The sequence below is a fragment of the Salvelinus sp. IW2-2015 genome, unplaced genomic scaffold (assembly GCF_002910315.2).
Source record: "Salvelinus sp. IW2-2015 unplaced genomic scaffold, ASM291031v2 Un_scaffold2502, whole genome shotgun sequence".
NCBI classification, from domain to species: Eukaryota; Metazoa; Chordata; class Actinopteri; order Salmoniformes; family Salmonidae; genus Salvelinus; species Salvelinus sp. IW2-2015.
Genome location: NW_019943818.1, coordinates 132,314 through 153,863, shown reverse-complemented (window position 1 = coordinate 153,863; position 21,550 = coordinate 132,314). Strand labels below are relative to the sequence as shown.

At 41.8% G+C, this 21,550-nt stretch overlaps 3 protein-coding genes across 3 annotated transcripts in view; all 3 read right to left on the bottom strand.

Moving 5' to 3' along the window:
* pxk (PX domain containing serine/threonine kinase) overlaps positions 1–9,498 on the bottom strand; it is a 48,518-nt gene extending 39,020 nt beyond the window's left edge. Inside the window, 4 exon segments of the mRNA XM_070440391.1 lie at positions 2,368–2,554; positions 3,234–3,281; positions 3,504–3,554; positions 8,956–9,498. Coding sequence (XP_070296492.1) covers positions 2,368–2,554; positions 3,234–3,281; positions 3,504–3,554; positions 8,956–9,057 — 388 coding nt within the window. The 5' untranslated portion in view covers positions 9,058–9,498.
* A 323-nt stretch (positions 9,499–9,821) lies between these two features.
* On the bottom strand, positions 9,822–10,981 carry LOC112074118 (hydroxyacyl-thioester dehydratase type 2, mitochondrial-like). Its single transcript, XM_024141343.2, has one exon. It carries the CDS (start codon positions 10,979–10,981, stop codon positions 10,451–10,453), a length of 531 nt encoding a protein of 176 aa, XP_023997111.1. The 3' UTR covers positions 9,822–10,450.
* Positions 9,822–20,548, bottom strand: rpp14 (ribonuclease P/MRP 14 subunit). Its single transcript, XM_024141344.2, has 6 exons — positions 20,415–20,548; positions 19,997–20,115; positions 19,579–19,663; positions 11,691–11,767; positions 11,212–11,290; positions 9,822–11,118 (listed from the first exon to the last, which is right to left on the bottom strand). The coding sequence occupies exons 2-6, from the start codon at positions 20,086–20,088 to the stop codon at positions 11,062–11,064; spliced, it is 390 nt and encodes a 129-aa protein (XP_023997112.1). The 5' UTR covers positions 20,089–20,115; positions 20,415–20,548; the 3' UTR covers positions 9,822–11,061.
* Between the last annotated feature and the right edge of the window lie 1,002 nt (positions 20,549–21,550).

Genomic DNA, 21,550 nt, shown 5'->3' with positions numbered 1-21,550 from the left:
GATCTTTGTTTGAAGAATACTTTTCACTCATTTGCTAAAATGAGAGAGATATTCAGCCCCCTACTTACGTACACGGCTCACTTGTTAGATGATCAGGCTCTGAGAGCACTTTACTGTACAACCTATGTACTGTAGATACTGACCATCAGCCTACTGTACATCTACTGTAGAAATGACCAGGCCTACTGTAACATCTTACTGTATGAAATGAGCCATGCTGTAGGAGGGCCTACTGTACATCTTACTGTAGAAATGACCAGGCCTACTGTAACATCTCACTGTAGAAATGACCAGGCCTACTGTACATCTCACTTTAGAAACTGACCAGGCCTACTGTTTTATTGACTTGTTTATTGTTACTCCATGTGTAACTCTGTGTTGTCTGTTCACACTGCTATGCTTTATCTGGCCAGGTCGCAGTTGCAAATGAGAACTTGTTCTCAACTGGCCTACCTGGTTAAATAAAGTGAAATAAAAAATAAATAAAAAAACATCTCACTGTAGAAATGACCAGGCCTACTGTACATCTTACTGTAGAAATGACCAGGCCTACTGTACATCTCACTGTAGAAATTGATCAGGCCTACTGTACAGGTCTTACTGTAGAAATGATCAGCCCTACTGTACATCTTACTGTAGAAATGACCAGGCCTACTGTTACATCTTACTGTAGAAATGACCAGGCCTACAGTACATCTCACTGTAGAAATGATCAGGCTACAGTACATCTCACTGTAGAAATGATCAGGCCTACTGTACAGCTTACTGTAGAAATGATCAGGCCTACTAGTACAGCTTACTTGTATGAAATGATCAGGCCTACTGTACAGCTTACTGTAGAAATGATCAGGCCTACTGTCAGCTTACTGTAGAAATGATCAGGCTACTGTACAGCTTACTGCTAGAATGATCAGGCTACTGTACAGCTTACTGTAGAATTATTGTTGAAATAATAATCATTTTTTTAAATTCTGAACTGGAATAACTAATTGATCACATCACACAGGTGTAGACCAGAAAACACACACACCACACAGTCCTAATGAGAGCATGTCTATTCTGGGCTCCGTTTTTGACATTGTAACACTGAGGTGATGCTCAGCCTTGAAACAACTGTTTCTGTACCTTGTTTTTTTAAGTTTGTCAGAGTTGAAACCTGACTCACATAGATATGTGGTGCCAAACTGGACAGAACATCTACTGCTTTCTCAGTCAGGCAGGAGACCACTTCCTGTTGTAGATGACAACCCAGAACTGTGAGAGTGGGTTCTCAGTCAGGCAGGAGACCGACTTCCTGTTGTAGATGAACCCAGAACTGTGTGAGTGGGTTCTCAGTCAGACAGGAAGACCACTTCCTGTTGTAGATGAACAACCCAGAACTGTGGTGAGTGGATTCTCAGTCAGGCAGGAGACCACTTCCTGTTGTAGATGAACAAACCCAGAACTGTGTGAGTGGGTTCTCAGTCAGACAGGAGACCACTTCCTGTTGTAGATGAACAACACAGAACTGTGTGAGTGGTTCTCAGTCAGACAGGAGACCACTTCTGTTGTAGATGAACAACCCAGAACTGTGTGAGTGGGTTCTCAGTCAGACAGGAGACCACTTCCTGTTGTAGATGAAAACCCAGAACTGTGTGAGTGGATTCTCAGTCAGGCAGGAGACCACTTCCTGTTTGTAGATGAACAACCAGACTGTGTGAGTGGGTTCTCAGTCAGACAGGAGACCACTTCCTGTTGTAGATGAACAACCCAGAACTGTGAGAGTGGGTTCTCAGTCAGACAGGAGACCACTCCTGTTGTAGATGAACAACCAGAACTGTGTGAGTGGGTTCCTCAGTCAGGCAGGAGACCACTCTGTTGTGATGAACGACCCAAACTGGTGTGAGTGGGTTTTCAGTCAGGCAGGAACCACTTCCTTTGTAGATGACAACCAGAACTGTGTGAGTGGGTTCTCAGTCAGACAGGAGACCACTTCCTGTTGTAGAATGAACAACCCAGACACTGTGTGAGTGGGTTCTCAGTCAGACAGGAGACCACTTCCTGTTGTAGATTGACAACCCAGAACTGTGTGAGTGGGTTCTCAGTCAGACAGGAGACACTTCCTGTTGTAGATGAACAACCCAGAACTGTGTGAGTGGGTTTTCAGTCAGACAGGAGACCACTTCCTGTTGTAGATGAACAACCCAGAACTGTGTGAGTGGATTCTCAGTCAGGTCACACCCATGTTAGACACGCCCCCTCAACCCTGTATCACACCCATGTTAGACACGCCCCTCAACCCTGTATCACACCCATGTTAGACACGCCCCTCAACCCTGTATCACACCCATGTTAGACACGCCCCCTCAACCCTAAGAGTTCACACACCTGTGTAGTTGGCAGAGTAGTTGTTGGTGTCGAGGAACTTCTTGACCAGTTGGCAGGTGGCTAGGATGTGATGCTGGGTAATAAAGTCTAGGTAGACCTGTAGTCCTCTCTGTCTCTCTGCTATGAACTCTCTGTCCATGTTACCTAGCAACTTCTTAGGTGGTAGAGGCAGGCTGACGCCAGAGACCTGCGGGATGAGGTTGGATAGAGGGATGGGGGGGGTAGCAAGAGGGAGAGAAAGAAAGATGGGGAGAGAGCGAATGAGTGGGAGAGAGAATGAGATAGATAGAGATAAAGAGAGAAAGAACGAGTTGACACATAGGAATGTAGGGTTCACAGAATGAATAATGGTCAGGAAATGAGCTTGTAAAACCTCAGCAGAAACCTCAGCTTCCTTTTAACGACGGCTTCTCAAAAAAATGTGTAATGACCCCCAAAGAACACAAAGGGTGCATCCCAAATGGTAGCCCATTCCCATAGGGTGCTGGTCCAATGTAGTGAGCTATGTAGGGAATAGGGTGCTGGTCCAAAGTAGTGAGCTATGTAGGGAATAGGGTGCTTGGTCCAAAGTAGTGAGCTATGTAGGGAATAGGGTGCTTGGTCCAAAGTAGTGAGCTATGTAGGGAATAGGGTGCTTGGTCCAATGTAGTGAGCTATGTAGGGAATAGGGTGCTTGGTCCAAAGTAGTGAGCTATGTAGTGAATAGGGTGCTGGTCCAATGTAGTGAGCTATGTAGGGAATAGGGTGCTTGGTCCAATGTAGTGAGCTATGTAGGGAATAGGGTGCCATTTGGGACGCAGACAGATGTGGTGCGGGAAAAGGCACTTGTGACCTCTTTGTACCGGTGAAAGTCAAGCCGCACTTACCAACAAACTGCTATTCAGCATATCAAAGTCGCTGTATCGCTTTATGACCTGCAACAATAAGAAACAGGTTGTATTGTGGGGACAAAACAACCAAAGGCTTCTTTCTTGAGGTTTGAGAGAGCTCAGTTAAAAAACGTAAAAATAGATTTCTAGTCTTATTTACAGTACAACATGAAAATGTGTTATGTTGAAGAACAAAAAAGTCTAATTGAGGCAGATAGTTGAGGTAAGGTTGAGGTTTAAGTATGCTAAACATAGATTCTTATTTACCTGCCAACTGTTTTCTGTACACACACCCCTCTGTACTCGGATTATGTATTCCTGGACAGGAAATGAAAAAGGGACAGGAAATGATTACTTGTGATGTGACTTATCATAGCTATTCATCTCATATGTAGAGCCTAGATTATATATACAGTTTAAATTGGAAGTWTACATACACCTTAGCCAAATACATTTAAAAACTCTGTTTTTCACAATTCCTGACATTTAATCCTAGTAAGAATTCCCTGTTTTAGGTAGTGAAATGTCAGAATAATAGTAGAGAGAATGATTTATTTCAGCTTTTATTTCTTTCATCACATTCCCAGTGGGTCAGAAGTTTGCATACACTCAATTAGTAATTGGTAGCATTGCCTTTAAATTGTTTAAATTGGGTCAAATGTTTTGGGTAGCCTTCCACAAGCTTCCCACAAAAAGTTGGGTGAATTCTGGCCCATTCCTCCTGACAGAGCTGGTGTAACTGAGTCAGGTTTGTAGGCCTCCTTGCTCGCACACGCTTTTTCAGTTCTGCCCAAATTAATTCTAAGGGATTGAGGTCAGGGCTTTGTGATGGCCACTCCAATACCTTGACTTGGTTGTCCTTAAGCCATTTTGCCACAACTTTGGAAGTATGCTTGGGGTCATTGTCCATTTGGAAGACCCATTTGCGACCAAGCGTTAACTTCCTCACTGATGTCTTGAGATGTTGCTTCAATATATCCACATAATTTCCCTTTCTCATGATGCCATCTATTTTGTAAAGTGCACCATCCCTCCTGCCAGCAAAGCACCCCACAACATCGATGCTGCACCCCTGTGCTTCACGGTTAGGATGGTGTTCTTCGGCTTGCAAGCGTCCCCTTTTTCCTCCAACATAAAGATGGTTCATTATGGCCAAACAGTTCTATTTTTGTTTCATCAGACTAGAGGACATTTCTCCAAAAGTACCATCTTTGGTCTCCATGTGCAGTTGCAAACCGTAGTCTGGCTTTTTTTATGGAGTTTTGGAACAGTGGCTTCTTTCCTTGCTGAGCGGCTTTCAGGTTATGTCGATATATGACTCGTTTTACTGTGGATATAAGATACTTTTGTATCCGTTCCTCCAGCATCTTCACAAGGTCCGTTGCTGTTGTTTCTGGATTGATTTGCACTTTTTGCACCAAAGTACGTTGATCTCTAGGAGACAGAACACGTCTCCTATCCTAGTGGTATGGTTATCCTCCAATTGACTCAAATTATGTCAATTAGCCTATCACGAAGCTTCTAAAGCCATGACATCATTTTGGAATTTTTTCGCAAGCTGTTTAAAGGCGAACAGGTCAAGGTAGCGTATTAAACCTGCTGACCCCTGGAAGTTCGGTGAAAAGCACGTGGATTCATAAGGAAATTAACTGACTGTAAAGACAATTGTGGCGGAAAATGACTGTGCTCGTGCACAGGAAGTAGATGTCGCTAACCGCAGCTTCGCAAGAAACTATGTAGTGTTAAACCGAACGTCTGTGCGCAGTGTTGAAAAACGAGTTTAATGACTCCAACTAAGTATGTATCAAACTTCCGGACTCTCAACTGTACCATATTACTATATACACGAGCTCCAAACAGTACTGCGACCGTGGTGATACACATGTTGCTTTGTGGTCGCTGTACGCCAGCTCAAATCTGCATTCGCCCAAGACATGCAACTCTGACCATTACAATAACAGGGCGGAGCGTTAGGCATTTATACATACCTCCCCCAATACGAGCTAACCTCTCACCATTATGATAACAGGGGAGGTTAGCATTTTATATTCGGATACCCAAGAACTGATGGCCACCTCTCCGCGATTAACAATTAACAGGGAGAGGTTAGCATTTTTATCATACGCCCAAGACATGCTACTCTCACATTACAATAAAAGGGGAGGTTAGCCCATTTTATATCAACCCCAAGCACATCGCTACCTCTCACCAATTACCGAATAACAGGGGAGGTTAGCATTTATATCATACCCCAAGACATGCTAACCTCTCCCATTACTCAATAACATGGGAGGTTAGCATCTTTTAGTACATCATACCCCCAAGGACATGCTAACCTCGATCACCATTAACACATAAAGGGAGGGTTAGCATTTTATATATATCCCCCGAAGACTGCGCTAACGTCTCACCATTACATAACAGGGGAGGTTAGCATTTTATACTCATACCCCCAAGACAATGCGTAACCTCTCACATTAAATGAACCGGGGAGGTTTAGCATTTATATCATACCCCAGACATGCTAATCCTTGACCATTACATAACAGGGAGTTAGCATTTAATATCATAACCCAAGCATGCTAACGTCTCACGGTTTACATAACAGGGAGGTTTAGCATTTTATATCCCCAAGACGCTAACTTCACATTACATAAAGGGAGGTTAGCATTTTATATCATACCTCCAAGCCATGCTAACTCTCACCATTAAATAACAGGGGAGGTTAGCATTTTATATCATACCTCCAAGACATGCTAACCTCTCACCATTACAATAACAGGGGAGGTTAGCATTTTTGGGGAAGTATGATATTTGTGCGTCTAACTTTCTCAAGCATCATTATTCACGCTTCATTCAGGATTATCAGTAATCATGGTAGCATCTACATTAATGTAGACATTTTACAAAACATATTCTATTCTAATTAACAATAAAAGTGAATCCAAAATGACACAATAGATTATTTTGTGCACAATATAAATTAATGGTAAATTATCTAAAACACAACCAAAACAAACAGCAAATTCATCCATAAAGTTTATAGAGTCACAAGCTTGATCTAGTCAGTCCTTCACTAAATTCTCCTCCTGGAGACAAAGGCTTACTGAACTGATGGCCTACTTATCTAGAAGATTATTATTAGAAATTATTATTGATAAGGCCTACTTTCTCCTAGCCTGGATCCATCATGAAATTATTATTMATATTTTTCACTTCATCAAACTTCATTACGAAACGGATTGTGTTAGGATCCAGGCTAATTTTCCCTGCCTTATGTGAGGCATGGTTAACTAAGATCAACTTGCTGTCGTCTCCTTGTCATACCCGTCTCATATGATTCCTCCGTGATGAAGTTACTCCCACACTCAAAAACACAGAAGACAGGGATAAAAGGAGACGACGTAGAACAAGAAATACAAGAATGGGTAAAGCCCCCTCGGGAACATGGCAAGACTGTTCTAGTAGTTCTAATTCTATAGGAGAGGACACAGTGGTCAGCAATCCTTCATCCTTCTCGACAACGTTTCACTCCCGTCACAATGTTCTATGATAATATGTATGTTTCACTGTATATTTAGTTAACCAGGGATATATTCATCGAGCAGTAGGCGTGCTGATCTAAGATCAGTGTTGCCTTTCAGATCATAACGAAGAGGGGACACATGGAGAGGGGAGACCTGATCCGAGATCAGCACTTCTACTCTGATACCTAGTATTCAAATAGCGTTCCCCCAAATCATTCACTACAGCTGAAGGCTAACACTATAGGCCTGAGAGGGTAGTACTGTGGACACGTCTCAAAATGGCACCCTATTCCCTATGTAATGCACTACTTTTGACCAGATCCCCATAGGGCCCTGGACAAAAGTAGGGTACTACATAGGGTGCCATTTGGGACATAACTAAGGTCTGACAGGGTGACATGGTAGTACAGTAGCTGGAATAACACAAGCCAAGGGTCCAAAAGGTCTGGTTTAAACCTCACCAGGATAATCCACTGCAGGCCACTTAAACACCACTGAGCCTAAGCTATATGCCACTCACATAAACATTATTGTTCAATGTGCTATAAAGGTGATACATTCAGGCTGGCAGCAAACTGTGGTACATCCCAGTTGTAAACAACTACACCCGAGTGTGTAATGAAGTCTCTATTGACMTTCAATTCACATCAGATACGTCATGCTCATAGAGGGCACCTATCTGCCTGTTTAAAAAATAATAAAAAAATAACGTAAAAATACTATTCTGTAATAATACCAGCCACCTAGCAGTTTCATGAAGTTGGCTTTAGCTAGGCCCAGATAGGTTTCCAATCAGCTAAGTTAGAGTAGCTAGCTTGTCTAACTATATTAGCTGGCATGCCTGCTGGCAAGGTTGGTAGACTTTAGAAAAGCAAGCAATAACTAGGATGTACTGAATAAGACTCACATTCCTTTCAATCTTTTATCCAGATTTTAACAGAAGCATAGTTTTTTTGTACCCAGATTTTAGCAGAGACGCAGAGAAACAGTTTATTCTACCCAGATTTTAGCAGAGACGCAGAGAAACAGTTTATTCTACCCAGATTTTAGCAGAGATGAAGATAACGTTTATTTTATCCAGATTTTAGTTTTTTTTTTTTTTAAATACACCAGTCAGGACAGAGACAGCTCAAGAGCAGAGGAGGCTGGTGGGAGGGGCTATAGGACAGGCTCATATTAAATAGAACGGTGTCAAACGTGGTTTCCATATGTTTGACACGTTCCATTACAACCATTGCAATGCGGCCGTCCTCCTATAACTCCTCCCACCAGCCTCCTCTGCTCATTTGGTACACTAAGATAAGMAGAAAAAGATTAAACAATGATTATGGCTCTAGGTTGGTCTTTGAAAAATGCTATCCACAAGTTAATCTGATTGTGGAAAAGTAGATAAAGGCCCTCATTAGCAATAAACCCCAAGTACCCAGCCATTCTCACGTACTTTGTGGCCAAAAAGATATTTGGGGTGCACGACGGCCCTGATTCAAATCCATATTATCTAGTTAGCCATGTAGGCTACCTTAAGTTATCACTTTACCCAACACAATTGTAYCATCAATATGTGGCATTTTGTCTACCAGTAACGTTATTTACACAGTTTGRCAGTGTTTATTGTGAAAGACTCAACAATGACTGTATATAGGAAGGCTCTCAACCAGCTCTGGGAATGACACACKAACATTCCCCAACCAACCATCAACGGTCACAGACTATTTTAGCAAAAGGCCCCATAAGCGATACATTGCATTTTAGTTAGGRTCTAGCTAACAGCTGTCATTGTTAAGACAGGAACAAAATAGTTGTTTAGTGAGTTAAACGTTTGCTCGTTTTACTCTGTTTGGTTGTTAAAACGGTAACCGATTTCCGTAATGAATACACCCCTGAACTAAACTAACTACAGTAGCTAGCTAAATAGTTAGTAGCTGGGTTAACTATCCAGCTGACTGTCAAAATGTCAACACGCGAGTCAATGGCAGCCGTTTTACAACGAACTGGTTGATAAACACTTTCCAACACGTCATTACACAACCAGTAAACAACCGTTAACGTTAGAGACCAGCAACGACACTGGTTTATAGAAGCGGTCTGACACCATAAATAACTGTTTGTTAACCTTCACCGTGATAAATTAGCTAGCTAACGTTAGCTAACTACTTCCTCGGCTTGTCCCTGCCTGGTCGAACCAGACTCACCGTGTGAGATTGTAGATTTTGGCTGGCCTCGATCAGTGCTGTAAGGGCCACCGTATCATCCAATAGCACCCTTCCCGGGGACTGCTTCTCCAAAAACGCCATCCCGGCGCCCGATCAGTAACGAACCCAACGATAAAACACCTTCGGGTGTAAAACCAACGCAGATGGACGTGAAGTCAAGCTAGCCGACTAGCTAGCTGAGTATTTAGTCAGAAATGAGGGCAGGAAGGGTTGACACTTGACAGAATAGATTCCGATCCTACGCTTGCTTACAACTGCACTGGGGTCAGACAGACTTCCTGTTYAGATTAAAACAAGACTGAGCCAACGCGAGATGTGAATAGGAAAARCCTACCTCAATACAAGGATGAGAAGATTGAAAAACTGCAAAAATACGAGCAGTTGTTCGATCTTCTCAGTGTAACAGTTGGGATAACAGGACCACTTGGAGTACAACACATTTCTCAAACCATATACTATCTTGCATCGACTCAGCTGTGTTTTATCTGTCTGACCCCAGTGCAACTGTAAACTAGTGTAGGAATCTATTCTGGCTAGGTTGACACAGGCTGGCTGTGTCATCAGACCAAGTTCAGGACTGTTAATGTTGCTAGTAACTAATACATAGCTGCCTGCAGGTACCCGCCCCCAGTCCAGGGGTGGAGACAGCCAGATGGTCGGTTTGTTTTATTTCACAAGACAGGTTTGGCCATACATTTGGTAATCTGATTAGGAAAGACATTTCGAGTAAGTACAACAATTGGGTTTGAAACATCTATTAAGTATATGTCCATGTGTGATTATTAACTATGATTGTGTTTATATTTATCACTAAAGAAACAATACAACATGCATAGTAGGCAGCCTTGAAAATGCTTAGATTCAATTTATTTGTAACTCAGATATGCCTACATACATTGATCTAGGTCTTTATTATGTCATTTATTTACAAAACAGCTAAGAAGGATCTTTGATCAAACAAAAGTAGCCTCAAATTCAATAAATCATCATTTAACCAAATAACATTGTGCACAATTATTTGTAATACAAGAGCACAAGATCATATAACAGTTATTAGAAAAATTATGAGCAAAACAAGGATCATTCCAGTGCCATTTGTCAGAAGATGCTTTGGAGGTAGTCCCACTCTTGAGCTGTTCCTAGAGGGATGTGAGACAGRTAGATTGTCTATCACACAGGTACTCAAGCCATACAAACTTAAAAAGGATCTCCAAAAGCCAGTTAAACAAAAGTACAGGTTTCCCACAACATATTTTAAATCCCTGCCGCCACAACCAAAATCTCACGTTAGCTCAAGTCTGTCATGTCAAGAGAGACTACAATATATCCACCAACTAGCTTCAAATGAAGTCCGTTTGTGCAAAACATTTCCACTCCTTCTGTTTGGCATGACAAGGAGTAGAATGTTAGCACAAACAGACTGGATTTGAAGGCTACAAAATATTCCCTCCAACTGTTATCATCATCATCATCCTCACGCCCTTGGTTGCTGATCCTCTGGCATCATGATCATGACCTCCCCCTCCATGACCACTTTATCTTTGGCAGAGCAGGTCACTGCGATGAAGGCGAACGACATCTTGATCTTCTTCACCTCGGCTTCAGCCAGCACCTCCTCCCCGATGTACAGCGGCGCCGGGAACCTGATCTCCTGGTACAGGAAGATACAGCCGCTCCCCGGCAACTTGGTCCCCAGAATGGCCGAGATCAGTCCGTTTATCAGCACGCCGTGGACGATGGGCTTCTCGAACGACGTGGTCTTGGCATAGGTCGGGTCCAGGTGAATGGGGTTTACGTCCCCGGTGAGCTCGGCGAAGACCGCCACGTCCCTGGCGCTGAAGGCCTTGGTGAGAGAGGCCCGCTCCCCGACATGGAGGTGACGTGGGTGGGGTAATGTAACCAACGGCAGGGGGCCCCTGGCCCTTTGAATGCAGTTAAGGGCTGCATAGTTGAAATTAGAGCACAAATGTTGTTTACTAAAGACATTTCTGAAAATGAAGTTCATTCTAGGTATTGTTTTGTCTTCAGTGTTATGGGTCACTGTGTTGTTTCAAGAACCAACACCTCTGTTCAGTGCACCTCTGCTCAGTCCAGCTCCAGCTCACGACTATTCCCAGACAGAGTTAACAGGAAAGGTGACACCTAGGAGGGGGGGGGAAGTTTAGTTTTCATACAGATGTTTACATTACGCAGCAGGGTTGGTCAATTCTAATGAATAGGCAGTCAGTAGTTTACCTGAGTAACTCTGAAAAAGCACAGTTCCTCCTGATAGGATCCCAACAGTGTCAGGGCACTCCACAACTTCACCAGACCACTGAAAGAAACAAACAGACCCAGTCACATCCTCTAAAGAAGGAATCTCCATCCCTGTTCCTGGAGAGCTACCCTCCTATAGGTTAACTCCAACCCTGTTCCTGGAGAGCTACCCTCCTATAGGTTAACTCTAACCCTGTTCCTGAAGAACTACCCTCCTNCTACCCTCCTATAGGTTAACTCCAACCCTGTTCCTGAAGAGCTACCCTCCTATAGGTTAACTCCAACCCTGTTCCTGAAGAGCTACCCTCCTATAAGTTATTATGATTTATTTGCTCAACCCGGAAGCCAGCCGCACCAACGTGTCAGAGGAAACACTGTTCAACTGACTACCGGGGTCAGCCTGCAGAATTTTGCCCAAGACTTGCATGCGGGGGTAAATTGTATGGCCAGTTAGTTACCTGTTGTACACACGGAGCACGCCTGTTAGTGTGCTCTCATCAAACTTCAACAGATCAAAAGGGAAGGCACCTCCAACCTAAAACAGAGGACAGAAGTTGACCAAAAATGTTAATCGATGTTTTCAGCTCAGACTAAGGGAATTCCAAAGTGAGCTTGAATAGAAATAACCTCACCCCTCGGGCTGATGAACTAGAAATAACCCCACCCCCAGGCTAATCAACTAGAAATAACCCCACCCCCAGGCTAATCAACTAGAAATAACCCCACCCCCGGGCTAATCAACTAGAAATAACCCCACCCCCAAGCTAATCAACTAGAAATAACCCCACCCCCAGGCTAATCAACTAGAAATAACCCCACCCCCGGGCTAATCAACTAGAAATAAAAAAATAAAAACCACCAGCTTTCATATGTTCTCATGTTCTGAGCAAGGAACTTAAACGTTAGCTTTCTTACATGGCACATATTGCACTTTTACTTTCTTCTCCAACACTTTGTTTTTGCATTATTTAAACCAAATTGAACCTGTTTCATTATTAATTTGAGGCTAAATTGATTTTATTGATGTATTATATTAAGTTAAAATAAATGTTCATTCAGTATTGTTGTAATTGTCATTATTACAAATTTTAAATTAAATACATTTTTTAAACCGGCCGATTAATCGGTATCGGCTTTTTTTGGTCCTCCAATAATCTGTATCGGCGTTGAAAAATCATAAATCGGTCGACCTCTAATATGTTACATCAATATCAGCAACATTCAATACATTACATCTACACTACCGGTCAAAAGTTTTACAACACCTACTCATTCAAGGGTTTTTCTTTATTTTTACTATTTTCTACACTGTAGAATAATAGTGAAGATGTCCAAAACTATGAAATAACACATATGGAATCATGTAGTTGAGAGAATGCCAAGCTTGTGCAAAGCTGCCATCAAGGCAAAGGTTGGCTACTTTGAAGAATATAAAATATATTTAGATTTGTTTCACATTTTTTGGGTTACTACATGATTCCATATGTGTTATTTCATAGTTTTGATGTCTTCACAATTATTCTACAATGTAGAAAATAGTAAAAATAAAGAAAAACCCTTGAATGAGTATGTGTTCTAACACTTTAGACTGGTACTGTATATATGCAAAATTAAATACATTACAACACTCTATAAGTTACATCTATATCAGCAACATTCAACACATTACATCTACAGTTGAAGTCGAAAGTTTCCATACACATTAGCCAAATACAATTAAACTCCGTTTTTCACAATTCCTGACATTTAATCCTAGTAAAAATTCCCTGTTTTAGGTCAGTTAGGATCGCCACTTTATTTTAAGAATGTGAAATGTCAGAATAATAGTAGAGAGAATGATTTATTTCACCTTTTATTTATTTCATCACATTCCCAGTGGGTCAGAAGTTTACATACACTCAATTAGTATTTGGTAGCATTGACTTTAAATTGTTCAACTTAGATCAAACGTTTTGGGTAGCCTTCCACAAGCTTCCCACAATAAGTTGAGTGAATTTTGGCCCATTCCTCCTGACAGAGCTGGTGTAACTGAGTCAGGTTTCTAGGCCTCCTTGCTCACACACGCGTTTTCAGTTCTGCCCACAAATGTTCTATAGGATTGAGGTCAGGGCTTTGTGATGGCCACTCCAATACCTTGACTTTGTTGTCCTTTAGCCATTTTGCCACAACTTTAGAAGTATTTTTGGGGTCATTGTCCATTTGGAAAACCCATTTGCGACCAAGCGTCAACTTCCTGTCTAGAGATGTTGCTTCAATATATCCACATCTTTCCTGCCTCATGATGCATCTATTTTGTAAGTGCACCAGTCCCTTCTGCAGCAAAGCACCCCACAACATGATGCTGTGCCCCCCGTGCTTCACGGTTGGGATGTGTTTCTTCGGCTTGCAAGCATCCCCCCTTTTCCTCCAAACATAAGATGGTCATTATGGCAAACAGTTCTATTTTGTTTCATCAGACCAAAGGACAAAGGACATTCTCCAAAAGGTATGATCTTTTGTCCCCATGTGCAGTTGCAAACCCGTTTATGGCGGTTTTGGAGCAGTGGCTTCTTCTTGCTGACGGCTTTTCAGGTTATGTTATTAGTACTTTGTACCTGTGTCCTCCAGCATCTCTTCACAAGGTCCTTGCTGTTGTTTCTGGGATTGTTTGCACTTTTCGCACCAATGTACGTTGATCTCTAGCAGACAGAACGCGTCTCCTTCTGAGCGGATGACGCTGCGTGTCCATGTGTTTATACTTGCGTACTATTGTTGTACAGAATGAACGTGTACCTTCAGGCATTTGGAAATTGCTCCCAAGATGACCAGACTTGTGGAGGTCTAAAATGTTATTTCTGACGTCTTGGCTGATTTCTTTAGATTTTCCCATGATGTCAAGCAGAGGCACTGAGTTTGAAGGTAGGCCTTGAAATACACAGGTACACCTCCAATTGACTCAAATGATGTCAATTAGCCTATCAGAAGCTTCTAAAGCCATGACATCATTTTCTGAAATTTTCTGAGCTGTTTAAAGGCACAGTCAACTTAGTGTAAACTTCTGACCCACTGGAATTGTGATACAGTGAATTATAAGTGAAATAATCTGTCTGTAAACAATTGTTGGAAAAATTACTTGTGTCATGCACAAAGTAGGTGTCCTAACCAGCTTGCCAAAACTACAGTTTGTTAACAAGAAATTTGTGTGTTAACAAGACATTTGTGGAGTGGTTGAAAAACAAGTTAATGACTCCAACCTAAGTGTATGTAAACTTCCGACTTCAACTGTGTATCAACAACATTCAGTACATTACTACTAGTGGTATTTATTCCCATGCTGTCTTCATGCTCCGGTTGTAATGGATTTGGTTGAGTGTGTATGTGTGTTTGGAATGGTTTACTTTAGCCTGGATCGATATTAGGGCTGGCTGGTATACTGTATTTCTCCTGCTGCATGCCGCCTGCCACTCCAAGCCCTGCCGCCTGCCACTCCAAGCCCTGCCACCTGCCACACCAAGCCCTGCCACTCCAACAAACCCTGCCGCCTGCCACACCAAGCCCTGCCACTCCAAGCCCTGCCACTCCAAGCCCTGCTCCCCATCACTCAAGAAGAGAGCAGTTGTTTGTAGTGATGCTACGTTTGATACCGGAGTCCCAAGGCATGCGTTGAAATCGCTAAGCAGCAAACGTCGAAGCAGTGTGCCGATGCTTGTATCACTTTGTCAGGACAACGTCATCAATGATGTCAGAAGCTTCGTTTGATCACGTCCTGTTTCAGACCGTGTGTTGCAAAATGATAGACCCAACTTATTTTGCCGTTGTTCCGGTGCTCTCTTCGATTCCAAGCTGCTTTCAAAACACCGACCTCTACTGGACACCGTAATTACAAATATATTTAGAATTTTGTACGTAACGTTTCACATGACCGGTAGCTTAGCAGATAGAATAGGGAACTATGGGACATTGAGACATGAGGGTATGAGGTTGAATCGTGTTGAAGGCACACTGTTTTGAAAATTGTTATGTGAAACCACACTTTCTGCCGTGTTGTTCAAATAAGTTTATACTAAATAAAACAAGTTGTCTTAAGCATCCTAAATAATGCCATAGATTCAGTTTTTTATTATATGGTAAACTGGTGTAAGATGCGAACCTAGGATTCCAACTAATTATAGGCTCCTAAAGCCAACGACTTACCGCTCCGCTACGGMGTTTTGAAGAAAACAGTTGGGGGAAAATCATATTTATCTGATAATCACACGCTGATATAATGCTGACCAGCAGATGTCACTAATGTGCACTGAACAGATAATGAAGTGACAGCACAATTTGGTGCACCGAAGCCTCCAGAAAGCCTCGGTTTCCCTTCACTAGCTGTTAGACCGCTTTCTCTTTCGGCATGGTCAGACAGATGCAACAACGTATTGGTGACATGCTGCTTTCCACAAGCATTATACATTTACACTATTAGTTTCTGTATCTTACTGTCAGCTAATTTGTCTTTCCATAGTAAATTGTGGCTAAAATAAATCTCGTTAGCCGCTAATGCTAAATCGCTAGTTAGCTGGCTAGCTAGCTAAATGTACTCAGAGTCTAGCTAGCTAATACAGCCTGGTACCAGTGCTGGTCTAGGCCTAGATCAGCATGTTGTTTGCGCAACGGTATCTTCTAAATACTGTTGGAATAGGCAAAGCATGAATATGTTAGCTAGCTAGCTACATGAAGCAAGAGAACATGTAATGCAATATTTAATTAGGGTCACCTGTTGATGTAGTTCTGTCCTTGAGCTGTTTTTGTCTATTAATATTCTGCATTGTGTCATGTTTTGTGTGGACCCCAGGAAGAGTAGCTCCTGCTTTTGCAATAGCTAAAGGGGATCCTAATAAAATACCAAATACCAGGAAACACTGACCAACACTTTGGTTCCTACCCTGTCAACATTTCCTCCCTGGATTATTCATTCGTTGTCATGACAAACCACAATATATTCAAGGTTCTGCCCACTATATTCCAACTATAGAATTACAATATTCATTCTCTTTCCATGATTTAAACAATTAACTAGGCCTAGATGTTTTGCCAATATCATGTAGCCTGTCGTGGCAGTGTGGAAATGATAACAAAAGTGCAGGAATTAAAGAAATTAGGGTTGTCCCCGACTAAAACAAATATTTGGTCGACCGAGAGTCATCTGTTGTTTCGACCAATCAATTGGTCAAAATGTTAAAACTTGTATTTCTCCATATATAGACATCCTGTGTTTGAATCAAATCAACTATATGCACTGAGCTTGTATTATGCTTGAAGTGTCTGATTAAATAATTAAGACATGGCTAGAGGGAGTACGACCACAAATGATTTGATTGTGCCTGGCTCAGACTTGCTGCACTTTGTTAAAAAAAWATATATATGACAGCGAGTGACTGTGACTGGCACCCGTTGTCGCTCTCTCCTCCCTGCTGCAGCGACCACCACAGAACATCAACAGTGTTTATCGCGCTGTCCGTGTTGCTGAACCTGCTAAATAATTTCTGGCCTTAAAGTTCCGTTACCGAAATCCCTAATGTGTTTAGGAAAAACCTTCCCTATTCCCTCAACCTTTGCTCTCTTTACGTGACACATGTAAGCATGGAATGCATGTGACCAATATGGCCTGACCTATAGCCTATCATAAACTGGTTATAACAAACTCTAAACACCATAATACACGTGACAACTAAATAGATGCAGATGATGTGACAAACAAACTCGAAACGGGGGAACGTTTGATTGCTCAAGCGGTAAAGGGGAAGTCAGATGTTTGTAATAAAAGTGACTAGTTGTGGAAAATACTGGAGATGAAAAAAAATGTAAGGAAGAAGCACTGTCTGCCAAACAGGTGTTAGATTACAACAATGTTTCTATTTGGCACAATGTAAACACTAAATACCAGAGAGTCTATAGTAAGTTTTTTAGGGCGGGGGGGGGGGTTTACAGCAAAGACTAAACACAGTCGCATGCATGCAATTGCCGACATGGAACGGTGTATTTATTGTTTACAATAATTATTCAAGGGACGCTTTGTTATTTTAAAACAAATGCTTGATTGCATTTCAAATCATGAATGACTCGTATGCTGTGTATTATGACACGAACGAATGGTTGACTGATACAGTAGCCTATATATGTATTGAAATATAGGCCTAATTTACAGTATAAAGATTAAAACAGGATGCGCTCTTCGGCCTACAGTTCGATGGTGGTTATACAAGGCTGCTATACTAAAGCCTACTAATGATAAAGACATTACTTATTATCATKATCATAATAATAACAATAACGAGATCAAGAAAAAGTTTAGAAATATTAATTTTTCAGACAATTTGGAACAGTGTAAACACTAAATAAATTATAATACCAGAGGCTGTTCTAACAGGGAAAAAACGTGTAAAACATTTATTACAGCAAAAGATTAAAAACAGACACATTTGTTAAATTGTTAATCAGATGTTGTTTTTGCTTGAGGCTTGGTGCTCACAGAATTAGTAGGATATTAAACAAACAGGATCAGTCTTATTTCTGTAGCTAGATATGTGAATAATTTATAAAGCCTGGCACATTTAACAGTTAGGCGACAGCGATCGCTATCCAACACAGGAGAAAGTGCACWAAAAAAWATATATTTATATTTTTTTGTTGCACCATTGTTCTTACAGTGCTTTTGGAAAGTATTCAGACCCCTTGACTTTTCCTACATTTTGTTCCGTTAGCCTTAATTCTAAATTGGATTAAATAAAAAGGATCCTCAGCAATCTACACACATTACCCCATAATGACAAAACAGGTCTGACATTTTTTGTATATTTATTTAAAATAAAAACAGAAAGACCTTATTAACATAAGTATTCAGACCCTTTGCTATGAGACTCGAAATTGAGCTCAGGTGCATCCTGTTTCCATTKATTGTCCTGGGTTGTGAGTCCACCTGTGGTAAATTCAATTGATTGGACATGATTTGGAAAGGCACACACCTGTCTATATAAGGTCCCACAGTTGACAGTACATGTCAGAGTGAAAAACCAAACCATGAGGTCGAAGGAATTGTCCGTAGAGCTCCGAGACAGGGTTGTGTGAAGGCACATATCTGGGGAAGGGTACCAAAAAATGTCTGCAGCATTGAAGGTCCCCAAGAACACATTGGCCTCCATCATTCTAAAATGGAAGATGTTTGGATCCACCAATACTCTTCCTAGAGCTGGCCGCCCAGCCAAACTGAGCAATTGGGGAGAATGGCCTTGATGGTCACTCTGACAGAGCTCCAGAGTTCCTCTGTAGAGATGGGAGAACCTTCCAGAAAGACAACCATCTCTGCAGCACTCCACCAATCAGGCCTTTATGGTAGAGTGGCCAGATGGAAGCCACTCCTCAGTAAAAGGCACATGACAGCCCACTTGGGGTGAGAAACAAGGTTCTCTGGTCTAATGAAACCAAGATTGAACTCTTTGGCCTGAATGCCAAGCATCATGTCTGGAGGAAACCTGGCACCATTCCTACAGTGAAGCATGGCGGTGGCAGCATCATGCTGTGGGGATGTTTTTCAGGAGACTAGTCAGGATCAGGGCAAAGATGAACAGAGCAAATTACAGAGATCCTTGATGAAAACCTACTCCAGAACGCTCAGGACATCAGACTGGGGCGAAGGTTCACCTTCCAACAGGATAACGACCCTCACCACACAGCCAAGACGACACAGGAGTGGCTTCGGGACAAGTCTCTGAATGTCCTTGAGTGGCCCAACCAGAGATGTATAAATCATTTTTGTTTGAAGTTGAATTGAAAAGTGTAAAACAATCAGAATGGTGAAAGCCTCATTGAAATCACTTAAAATGTATTGTAATGAAATAGCCGGGAGCAGGTCTCGAACCCTCGACCTTCTAGCCTGAAGTCCGGCGCAAAAGCATGCTCGTGCGGCAGAGTCGATTTCCGCRCTTATAAACCCAGGGTCGTTACAGTATGCATTGCCAGCCTAGGAACTACATAAAGCACATTTTTTTAAACATTTAAGTCACTTTAGCAGACGCTCTTATSCAGAGCGACTTACATGACCAATTAGGTTTAAGTGGCTTGCTCAAGGGCATATCGGCCCTTGACAAACCTAGTTTGTCTCTGGGATTTGAACCAGTGACCTTTCTGTTACTGGCCCAACGCTCTTAACCGCTTGGCAACCTGCCCTAGTTATTCAAATACATACAAAAATACAATCAAAACTTTAAAAACAAAAAAAGTAAAATATTGTGATATGAAATTTTGGCCATATTGCCCAGCTCTAATCCATATGGATTTGTTCTGTTTCATTTCAGTTTGGATCCAGCCAGTCTAGCTTCACTTTACCTCTCCATACAGGTCCCTGAGGCCAGAGACGATGAGCTGCTTCAGTTGGGCTGCACTGAGTGTGGCGCTTTCATTCTCCAACACTCTGAAAGGGTTCAAAAGAGGTCCTGAATTAACAAGTGTTTTCTATGAAGCGTTCAAATCAAATCTTTGTGAATCCATGGAATCCTTACTGCAGGATAAAAATGCACACACAGCACAGAGTAGTTTGAAAGTGAGTTGTGAACACCGATGCACTGTCACCTCACAGTTGTTTGTCTAGTGTGTACTCTACTCAGGGAAAGGAGTTGTTCCTGACCACGTGACCAGATCAGGTAAAACTATAGGGCTTCGGGGGAAAGAGGCAGGAAGTAAATTGAAAAATAATCATTTTGCATCAAATGGAAAGAAACTTAGATCAAGTGGTGGTGACACTTACAGGGAGATCCTCATATAGTGGTAAACGGATGTGTTTTTGTACACAAGTCGCTCATAAGTCGCAGGTTCGTCCTTTATGTCTGCGCGCCGCATTCTATTTGGCTACAAGCGTCGCGTGTCCTTCAAAACATAAAAACAGCAGCAGTACCGTTAAAACTACTATGGTCTGACAATGTAACGTTAATTCAGTATTTTTGCCTATAGTATGTCAAGGGTGATATACAAGTTGGCGATTCAATGCATTGCAATGTGTAGGTAATAATGATTGAACGTTATGTACAGTTCGCTGTTGCAGAAACCTGGATCTGATGAGGCTAACGTTAGCTAGCAGCTCAGCTAACTAGCCAGCTACTGAGGATTGAAATGGGCCTAGCTAAATATCTGATGACAGAATCGTTTACTGTACTTTATACACTCACCAACTGCGTCAACGTGTTGCTGCTGAATCCACTTTAACTTTTTTATAAATGTCTGTAATAACAAACTTGCCTGTTGATAAGTGCTTGACCCAACRTGACTGACAAAACGTGCTTGCCCTGAAGCTACGCATGCGCAGAACATGTACATTTTGTAAACAGTGGTAGAATTCCAATTGAACTCCTCCCTCTTAAAACCCATTGGATAAGAAGGTCAGAGGGGCGGGACTTCGGGCTTTCAATTCAAGGGGCATGGGAAAAATATGTTAACATTGCCAAAGCAAGTGAAGTAGATAATATACAAAAGTGAATTATACATCCAAGCTTTCTCATCCAATGGATTTTGAGAAGGAGGCGAGGAGAGAGTGTATATAGGACACGAGGTGATCCAATTGAGTTTTTCCCAACGACAACAGAAGCGCCGAGTACTCTTGCTAAAATAAAGTGTCGCCACCTAGCGAAACAATGAGGCATTAACACAAAACAAAGCTTCTTGGTCGCGTACACAGTTTAGCATATGTTATAGCGGGTGCAGCGAAATGCTTATGTTACTAGCTTCTATCAATGCAGTACAATGTCAAACAAATACACACATGATAAAAATGCAAATAAAAAAAGGAATTAAGAAATGTCGGAATTGGCGTTGTTGAATACTCCTTTCTGATTTTTATATAATATATTTTATATGTTATATATTCTAGCGTGCATTATTTCCCTATAACGCACAGTGTATTTGCACGGTAGAATTTAATGGCAATAGTTAATTTGACATGTTTTGTTTGCGATGTTTTTGAAAGCAAAAGTCAAACAGAAAACAATAATGGCATTGTTGAACTCGATTTTCATAATAGCAAGCTAGGTCTGATGGTTTGGTTAGCTAAACATATATAGGAAGTCTGTTTGTTTGGTTACCACGGCAACGACTGTMGCACTCTCAGTAAACTTCCTGGCTATTTCAGTGGATGTTGGAACCGAGATTTCTACCAGCAAATGAACACATTTCTAGTGACAAATGTGTTAAATTACAGCCATGGTACGAAGGGATAATCAACGAGGGGCTCGATGACCTGGTGAGTGATGAACATACATGTCTACGGTCTCTTATGTTTCAGTCATGACGCAAGTGGCACTATGCTGTC